The sequence below is a fragment of the Octodon degus genome, unplaced genomic scaffold (assembly GCF_000260255.1).
Source record: "Octodon degus isolate 3935 unplaced genomic scaffold, OctDeg1.0 scaffold00050, whole genome shotgun sequence".
NCBI classification, from domain to species: domain Eukaryota; kingdom Metazoa; phylum Chordata; class Mammalia; order Rodentia; family Octodontidae; genus Octodon; species Octodon degus.
In genome coordinates, this window is record NW_004524626.1 from 10,898,447 (window position 1) to 10,908,529 (window position 10,083).

At 49.9% G+C, this 10,083-nt stretch overlaps 1 protein-coding gene across 1 annotated transcript in view; it reads right to left on the bottom strand.

Moving 5' to 3' along the window:
• Positions 1-7,182, bottom strand: part of Acp5 (acid phosphatase 5, tartrate resistant) — an 11,383-nt gene extending 4,201 nt beyond the window's left edge. Inside the window, exon 1 of the mRNA XM_023717197.1 lies at positions 7,100-7,182. Within this exon, the coding sequence (XP_023572965.1) occupies positions 7,100-7,125 (26 nt within the window). The 5' untranslated portion in view covers positions 7,126-7,182. The remainder of the gene's footprint in view (positions 1-7,099) is intronic.
• Positions 7,183-10,083: the final 2,901 nt, after the last annotated feature.

The following is a 10,083-nucleotide window of genomic DNA, read 5'->3' on the forward strand; positions in this document are numbered from 1 at the left end:
CACACACACACACACACACACACACACACAAATAAATAATTAAAAAAAATTTCAAACCAAATGTTTTTAAAAGGTGTGTGTGAGGAGCTGAGGGCACAGCTCAGTGGGAGAGCGTTTGCCCTGCTTGGGGAGACCCTGGGCTCCAGCCAGCACTGCAGCAGGATGGAAGGCTGTGAGAAGCGCCAGACAATCCCTAGAATTTCAAAGACTTTAAGTGCACACCCACGCACGCACACACCCCAGGAACAGCAAACAGGAACTTTCCTTTCCGTTTTTGTTTTTTTTTTTTTTTCTTTTTTTTTGAGGGGGGGCTCAAACTGGGAGGTTGAACCCCAGGCCTTCACACTGAATTCCATCCCTACTCCTTTTTATTTTTCATCTTGAGGCAGTTGTTAAATAGCCCAGGAAACTCTGAAACTTTCGGTCCTCCTGCCTCAGCCTCCCGGAGTGCTGGGGTGAGAGGCGTGCACCCCTGCACCCAGCCAAGGGGCCTTCATTGCTGTCCCAGACTTCCTGCACTGTTCTGACAGTGACCCAGACTGTCCCATGAGGACACCTGGCAGGCACCACCTTAAGGGGCGAGTCCAAGGGACAGTCACCGGGTGTCACATGGGTACACATGGCTTCCTTCATGTTCCAGCTCTCCTCCAAGCTCCTCCTCAATCCCACAGCCGCAGGCTACCGGACTGTCCCACGTGGGGGGCGGTGCACAGGACCAACCAGTGCTGTCGCAGACCAGAGGAGACAGGAGGATGGGGCGGGGTGGGATCTAGACCAGGCCTGGTGTTCTGTGAACAGCCACACAACTATGAAATGTGCAATTTTTTTTTTAATTAAAGAGACAGGTTCTCGGGACGTTGTACAGATGTGGAGGGCCTCACCCAGCTCTAACTTTGCTTTTAGCTTATTGGTCTTTATTTTTAATTCTATCATTGGGTAACACTTCATGCCATTAAATATGACAACCAGGGCTGGTGAGATAGCTCAGGGGACTAAGCAGCTTAGGCAAGCGCAGGGCCAGCTTAGATCCCTGCTCTGATGCCACACTGGCCTCCGCCCCAGGCACTCTGAGTGGGCCACCGAGTCCGCCTGAAGTGGCGCACGCCTACCCTGTGCTGGGAGGCTGAAGACAGAAGACCACCATGAGTCCCAGCTGCATAGTGAGACCCTGTACCAAATACATTTTAAAAAAAAATAAAAGATACCCATTTTCTCATGTATAACTCTGTCATTTAGATTTGGCACTTTCAATATTTTTTAAAATTAGAAAAACACAAAACACGTGCACATCACTAAAATTTAAGCCGAAGAAAGGCTGGGAGTGCAGTGCAGGGGTAAAGGGTGCACTGCATGGTCTGCAGAAAGCTGGGTTTCTACCCCAGCACCCCCATAAATGAAGTAATTAATTTAAACCCCACCTGTAATCTTAGCACCCGGGAGGCTGAATCAGGAGGATTGCTATAAGTTCAAAGCCAGCCTGGACTGCAGAGGGAGACTCAGTCTCAAAAAGCCCAAAACTTAACCCCTATTTTGTGCAGGGAACTTAACGTAACCCGGACCTTCTCAGCTGTGTCTCTCTGGCCCTTCCAGGCTCGGTTTGGAGTAAGCTCGCCTCTCCATTCACTCAGGACCCCCTTTCTGCACATCTCTTGCAGCCCTGGACCCGGATGTGGCTGCAGCCTCTCCCCTTCCTCCTCCGGCCCGTTTTTTCCAGTCCCATGCTTGAGTTCCTCCTCCGGCTCTATGGCCCCGGCTCTGCCCTCCCGACTCGCCCTGCGGCCTCCTCTCCTCCACTTTTCCCCCTTTGATCCTCAGCTTCCAGGGCCTCTGCCTGCCGGGAGGACCCGGGCAGCGGCTGACCCCAGGGCCATGGCACCTTCCGCTGTCTGCCTGCTGCCTCTTCCCGCCCTGCCGCTCATCAGCTGCCTCCCTGCCTCGCTGTATTCATTTTTCTTTTGGGTATTTGGCTCTTTTTGGGAGGGGGGGTGGGTTGGTGCCAGGAATTGAACTCAGGACTTTACACTTGCCAGGCAGATATGGTGCCACTGAGCTATGTCACCAGCCCTTCTTTTGGAAACTTGTTGCTAAATAAATGAGTTTGTCACAGTGCTGGGGACACAACCCAGGGCCTCCTCCCAGAGGCCCAGATTTTCTCTGGGGTGCCGCCCGCTGTTTCTCCCACATCTCAAGTGGGAGATGCAGGTGACTGCTTAGTAGGTCTTTGGGAAACGGCAGAATGAAGGGCTATGCTCCAGGGAGGTCCCTGGCCTGTGTGGCCCCACCCCAGCATGGCTTCTGTTTCAGCCCTTGATGTCACACACTCCTGTACAGCTTCATTCAATTCTTCTTGTGTTTTGAGACACAGTCACCCTGTGTAGCCCAGGCTGCCCTCAAATCTGCAGCAATCCTCCTGCCTCAGCCTCCCAAATGTTGGGATTATAGATGTGCGCCACCACACCCTGCTTCACTCAGGTCTAAGTATGGTGGGTTCTTTTTTCTTTTTTGTTATTTATTTTTGTCTTTTGGAGACAGGGTCCCGCTATGCAGCTCAGGCCGACCTTGAGCTCACTTTGTAGCCCAGGCTGGTCTCAAACTCACAGCTATCCTCCTGCCTCAGCCTCCCAATTGCTGGAATTACAGGAGTGCACCCCCACACCCAGCCCTTGTTATTTATTTATTTATTTATTTATTATTTATTTTGGCAGAACTGGGGATTGAACTCAGGCTCTTGCGCTTGCCAGGCAAGCGCTTATTCTACTGAGCTATTTCCCCGGCCCCTGTAATTTAATTTTATTTCTGTTTCTGTTTCTTTTTTGTTTGGCTCTAGGGACTCAGCACTGGCCTCCCGCAAGCTGAGCATCTGCCTACCACTCAGCTACACCCGCCTACCACTCAGCCACACTCCCAGCCTCTAAGTGGAGCTGTGGTTGCTGCTCATCCACAGTCCCACAGCTCTGAGATGATCAGCAGCCTGGGTCAGATCCTGAAGGTCTTTCAAATCTTGTTTCAGTGCTGGAGCTGCACCCAGGACAACAGTGGAGGCCCGAGGGCCTTGGCACCTGCCGCTTCCCCAGGGTGGCCCTCTGCTTTCCCTCCCAGCTTGTCATTATTGAGCACTTGCCGAAATGCCACCTCCCAGACCTCCCTGCCTCAGTTACCCCACGCACCCACTCCACAGCCCTCCTGTTGTCAAACCCGTAGTGCACCTGTCTCTTCTGTCCCCACCAGAAGGCCCCTCGAACAAGTCTGAGTGAACAGTCAAGTGGGGGATGGGTGGGCACTCTGGGTCAATGCCATTTCCTTTTTTTTTTTTTTTTTTTTTTTTTTTGGTGGCACTAGAGAAGGAACTCGTGGTCTAGCTACCAACGCTCCACCACTGAGCTCCATCCCCCATTAGCTTTTTATTTGCTATTTTGAAACAGCATCTCCCTAAATTACTGAGTTGCATAGGTTGGGATTGAACTTGCGATCCTCCTGCCTCGGCCAGAGGAGCACCAGTACACAGAGCTTCTTTTCTCAATTTCCTCTTCAATTCATTCTCCAAGGAGAAACAAAATACCATCAGTGTTTGTTTAGTTTCATCTTCATACCTTTACCCAAACACTAGGCTCTTTCTCATCTAGCTCCTGCCTTAACTTCAACTCTGGAAATCCCTGGGGGCCCCAACTCTACGCTCCAGTCACTACTTTTGATTCGAAGTAGCCCAAAGTGTGCAGGCACTCATGTTAGCTACTGAGAAAGAGAAAGTCTGCCTAGCCAGGCATGGGGGTGCAGGCCTCTCGCCCCAGCACTTGAAAGGCTGAGTCAGGAGGATCTCCTTGAGTTTGAGACCTTCCTGAGTTACATAGCAAAACCTTGTCTCAAAAATAAACGAATAGGGGCTGGGGAGATGGCTCAGTGGAATAAGTGCTTCCCTGGCAAGCGCAAGGGTCTGAGTTCAAGCCCCAGTTCTGCCAAATAAATAAATAAATAAATTTCCCTTTTTTCTTTGTCCTTTTGTAGCATATTGCCCAGCACACAGTAAGGCTCATGATATGTCCTGAATTAAATGCACTAAGACAAGAAAAGATCAATTCTTACAAAAACAAGCCAAAAAAAAAAAAAAAAAAGAAGCCAAAGACACCTACCAGTCTTTTGCTTGTTTGTTTGTTTTGCAGAACCGGGGATTGAACTCAGGCGCCTGTAATTGCCAGGCAAGTGCTTATTCCACTGAGCCACCACCCCAGTCACTGCCTACCAGTCTTAAAATCTGTTTCTATCTATATTATCTAGCTATGCTTGCAACCATCTCTGTATCACCGCGTGTGTGTGTGTGTGTGTGTGTGTGTGTGTGTGTTACTAGGGATGGACCCAGGGTCTTCACACTGACCTTTATCACCAGCCACCTTGTTGTTTTTATTTGGAGACAAGGTTTTGTTCAATTGTCCAGCGTGGATATGAATTTGGGATCCTCCTGCCTCAGCCTCCCAGAGTGCTGGGATTACAAGTACCTACCACTGCGCCCGGGGACATTCACCCACCTCTATGTCAGGGTTGACAAGTGCACACAGACGTACACCTGGGAAGGGAGAATGTTTAGTTACTCCCAGCTTTCAGAGCCTGTGGAGCAAGAATTTACCTCAGAGGTGGAGACCCCAGGGCTGAAGCGTTGAGGCCCAAGTACAGACACCCTGAGGGGAAAGGATGTGTTGTCCATTCAGGTGCGGCAGGCAAATGTGTGTGTGGAGCTCGCGGTCAAGCTCTGTGTTAGCTAGCTGTAACCCCTGCATCTGTTTCTTATTTTGAGATAGTCTCAGTGTATTTCCCAGCCTGGCTTCAAACCCCTGGCTCAAGAGATCCTCTTGGGGCCGGGGAGATGGCTCAATGGAATAAGCACTTCCCTGACAAGCGCAAGGGTCTGAGTTCAATCCCTGGTTCTGCCAAAATAAAAAGAGAGAGATCCTCTCGCCTCAGACTCTAGCCAGGACTAACCCACCACTCATCCCTTTTAAGGTTAAAATTGATTGCATGCTTGATCAGAAGTCCTGGGGATGCAATCGCGGACCTCACCCATTTTAGGCAGGTGGTCACTGCTTAGCTATGCCTGCAGCCCTTTTTTTTTTTTTTTAATGTATTTAGTACAGGGTCTCACTACACAGATCAGATTCACAGTGATCCTCCTGTTCTCATTCTCCTCAGCATTAGGATTACAGGCACGCACCACCACACCCAGTCTCATTTGCCATCTCAGTGTGCCCCGGGAGCAGAGCCAGCACGGCAGGCCAGGGATCGAACCCTGGTCTCTGCGCCTGCGTCCGCTGAGCTATCTGGCCAGCCCAGCAGCCCAATTTTTCTGCATCTGAATGTAAGTTCCGCTTGCCTGTACTTTTCCCACCTGATTCTTCAGTGCTCAGTGAGTAAGGAGAGCTCAGTTCTTTGCGTAGTTTTCCTTAAATGTGAAACTTACATACAAGCACTTGAAACCTTAGGGTTGTACTTGAAGAACTCTGATAGCTGCCAACTACAAAAACAACCAGAGCCCGGCGTGGTAGCGCATGCCTGTAATCCCAGCGCTGGGGAGGCTGAGATGGAAGGATCACTTCGAGTCCGAGCCGCGTAGCAAGATCCTGTACCAAATACATTTTTAAAAAACTCTTATGGGGGCTGGTGAGATGGCTCGGTGGTCTAAAGCACCTACTTAGAACAAGCTTAGCAAAGCATCAGGGACCGCGGTTCATTCCCCCAGCACCATATGCCAACCAGCCCGCCCCCTGGTGGGCTGAGCTGGCCACACACACACACACACACACACACACACACAAATAAAATTAAAAAAAAAAACAAAACTCTTATGCACCCTGCCATTAGATTTAAAACAAAACAAAAAGTAATAGGAAGAACTGTGTTTGAAAAATAATGGTTTTTTTCAGGGCTCAGGTTCTTAGTTGGAGCAGACTTCCATCAGCAAATAAGTAAGCCAGAAGTGGTGGTGCACGCCTGTAATCCCAGCAGTTAGGAGGCTGAGACGGGAAGATTGCCGCAAGTCTGAGGCCAGCCTGGGTTACAGAGTGAAGTCAAAACTAGCCTAAACTGCATAGCAAGACCTTGTTTCAAAATCAAAAGGGCCGGATTCAGGGTAACACTGCCCCCTAGGGAATGTCTCGGAGATCTAGTATTTCCTCGACGTGGGGGTGGATGGGACCTGTAAGGAGGACAGGGACCTGTAAGGAGGACAGGGACCTGTAAGGAGGACGGGGACCTGTAAGGAGGACGGGGACCTGTAAGGAGGACAGGGACCTGTAAGGAGGACAGGGACCTGTAAGGAGGACAGGGAGTAATCAACTTGGTATATGCAGTGAGGCATGATGGTGCAAGCCTATAATCCCAGTTTTCTGGGAGGCTGAGGCAAGAGTATCGCTGTAAATTTGAAGCCAGCCTGCCTCAAAAACAAAAATAAACAAAGTCAAACAAATAAAGTTCTTGAGGATATAGCTCAGTGTGAAGGCCCTGGGATGAAGGGGAAAAAAAAAAAAGTTACAGGAGCCGGCCAGATAGCTCAACGGACTAAGCGCCTGCTTAGACAAGCACAGGGACTGTGCTCTGATCCCCGGCACCACGTGGCACGCCAGTCCCGCCCCCAGGGTGGGCTGAGCAGGCCAGAGTCCAGGCAAGCGTAGTGGCACATGCCTGTAATCCCAGCACTGGGGAGGCTGAAAACAGGAGGATCACTATGAGCCTGAGCTGCTCAGTAAGACCCTGTAACAACCAAATATATTAAAAATTAAAAAATAAAACCAAAAAAAAGTTACAGCTGGGTGTGGTGGCGTACAGGTGAGGCTGGGGAAGAAGGAGGGTCACTGTGAGTTCAAGGCCACCCTGGGCTACACAGAGAGACCCTTTCTTAAAAATAAACAAGATTGGGGCTGGGGACATGGCTCCGTAGAAAAGTGCTTCCCTGACAAGCACAAGGGCCTGAGTTCAATCCTGGTTCCGCCAAAATACATAAATAAACAAGATGCTATTGTATAAAAACACTACGTTTGTCTTATTTTTATTGTTGTTGCTGGGACAAAATAGCTAACATCCAAAGTCAGTTGGGGAAAGGTTTATTTCAGCTTACCATTCGTAGAGGTTTCGGTCTGTCATCCGCTGGCGCAGGGCAGGGTGGTGCGGCCTCGGGGGGCGCGAAGAGCACAGTGCACTGACACAGGGAAGAGCAAGCGAGCCAGGGGCCCTCCCCGTTCCTGGGTCCTCCCTGGGCCACAAGGCTCCAGGGCTGTGGCATCCACACCCAGGGTGAGTCCTCCCATTATCCTCTCCCAGAACTGTGCCACGCCCCTGAGTGACTCATTCAGTAGCCACACACCCTTAATCCAAGCCTCACTCACTGCAGACCCAGCCACCTCTGCAAGGCCCCCCGCCGGGGACCGCATGGGGCCTTGGGAGACATCTAGACACAAACCAGAATGACACTGAGGCTCATCGTTTGTAACGTTATTCACGTAGTTTGTACGTTTTTAAACTTGTTTTCGAGAACATTCTAATGCAACAGCTCTTATCAGGGTCCCCAGAAAACAAGTGCTTGCCCAGTGAGAGGCCCGTTCCTCATTGCCCTCAGACTCTCAGCCCCTTGTGACACCCCGAACTTGGTATCAAGTGCTGAATGCTTTCTTTAGCAGCGACTTGCCAGTTAAACCTCTTGCTTTCATCATGAATTGGACGAAACAGGCCACCAATGGTGCCAAACACTGAGCTGAAAAATGACTAGTAAAAGGGTAAAGGAAGAACTGGCTCTGCAGAGAGGACTTGGGCCAAACCAACAAACAAAACAAGAGGGCAAAAACAAAGTGCACTCCCGGCGGGGGAGATGGCTCAGTAGAATAAGCACTTCCCTGGCAAGCACAAGGGCCCAAGTTCAATCCCTGGTTCCACCAAAAAATAAATAAATAAAGTGTACCCTGTGTCTATAAGAATTGCCATAGTGGGCCCCTCCTGGGGTCTGTGTCCTGTGTCATCCGAATCCTTGGACCTCAAAGCTTCAAGTAACCACCATGTGCCAAAGGATGTCCCATACCATGCAGATCTCTTTTTTTTTACATTTTATTGGTACATTTCATAAAGATGTGATAGCATTCACTGTAGGGAACTTGGACCTGTTCATGAAGTGTTTTTTTTTTGTTTTGTTTTGTTTTTTGTATTTTAAGGAAGGGTCTACAGGGTGTTCAGGGTCTCACTACTAGATTGGACTTGTAGTGATCCTCCTCCTGTTTTCAGCCCAAGAGCTGGGATTACAGGCACAGGCCACCACGCCCAGTCTCAGCTATCTCAGCATACCCCAAAGACTGAACCCCCGACCCCTGAGCCTGCTTGCAGGCACTTTAATCTGCTGAGCTATTTGGCCGGCCCTTCCATGAGGTTTCTTGCTTCTTAATTTTTTCCCATTTCCCCTCCCCTCCCTTCAACCTTTCTTCACCTCCTTACTTACAAAAGTTGTGTTTCCATTTTTTCCTGCTATCCTTACAGAGCTTGTTTGCTTTCTTCTTTTATTTTTGTTTTGAGTCACACATTTGTTTTTTGTTGTTTGTTTTGTGGTGCCCAGGATAGAACTCAAGACCTATGTTTGCCAGACAGACACTTACGCCACTGAGCTATCTCCCTGGCCCCTGTTTTTGTTTTGAGAGAGGGTCTTGACATGTACTTAGCCCAGGGTGGCCTTGAGCTCACGGGGTTCTTCCTGCCTCAGCAGCCCAGGCAGCTGGGATGACGGTAGGCACGCACCACCGTACCTGGGTCCTCAAATGTTACACTGATCCTTATTCCAGACTGCATTAAGTGTTTTGGTTTGTTTTTTGTCTTTTTGTTTTTGTCTTTTTTTTTCTTTTTTTTTTTTGCGGAACCGGGGATTGAACTCAGGCCCTTGCGCTTGCTCTTGCGCTTGCCAGGGAAGCACTTATTCCACTGAGCCATCTCCCCGGCCCAAAAGTTTCCTTTTTTTTTTTTTTTTTTTTTTTGTGGAACCGGGAATTGAACTCAGTCCCTTGCGCTTGCCAGGGAAGTGCTTATTCCACTGAGCCATCTCCCTGGCCCCTCGTTTTTGTCTTTTTGAGGCAGGGTCTCGCTATGCAGCTCAGGCTGGCCTTGAGCTCACGGTGTAGCCCAGGCTGGTCTTGAACTCACAGCAATCCTCTTGCCTCAGCCTCCTGAGTGCTGGGATTACAAGCGTGCACCAACAGGCCAAGCTTCAGACTGGGGCCTAGCCCTGCCCATTTAGGATCTAAAAACAAACAAAGCCGGGCATGATTGGCTACATTGGCTCAGCATAGTTGTGGGTATGCAAGACCCACCCTAGGGAGGGTTGGCACAAGGATGGTATAAAAGAGAAACAAAAAAGGAAGATTTGCTTCGGATTTCCTTGGAGGAGCTCCCATCTTCCATCGCACCCTGGAGCACATTGTCTTGTGGCTTCCACTGTAGACCCTCCAATCTCCTGACACCAACTCCAGGCCCTCCCCTGGCAGCTTCAGGTCCCCGGTGTGCAGAGGGACACTGTACACTCCACCCCTGATTCTGGGCGGCCACTGGGCTCCGATTTGGTAAGTTCTTACCTATTCTCGTCTATCTTGCATGAATCTGTTCACTAGTAAGCACTGCCAGATACGAGTGGGTTCCAGCACATGCTTTCAGGTGTGTGCAGTTCTGTCCCCCTCCTTCATACCCCTCCAGGCCCCCTGTTCTCATCCTGCTTCTGCTGCAGCTGGCAAAATGCCAAGGTCATGGGGCCGGGGAGATGGCTCAGTGGAATAAGTGCTTCCCTGGCAAGCACAAGGGCCTGAGTTCAATCCCCGGTTCCCGAAAAAAAAAAAAAAAAGCCAAGGTCTTACAGGGTTTGAGCTGAGCATTTTTACATACCCCTCCCCCCCATTCAGCCCTTGGGTATGAGCTCCTACTACTCTAGGCTGGGATGTTTGAAAGAACAGTGTTTTAAACACCTGTGATCCCAGCACTGGGGAGGCTGAGGCAGGAGGATTGCTGTGAGTTTGAGGCCAGCCTGGGCTACATGAGAAGACTCTCAAAAACATATATCATTATGTATCATATAAAAGT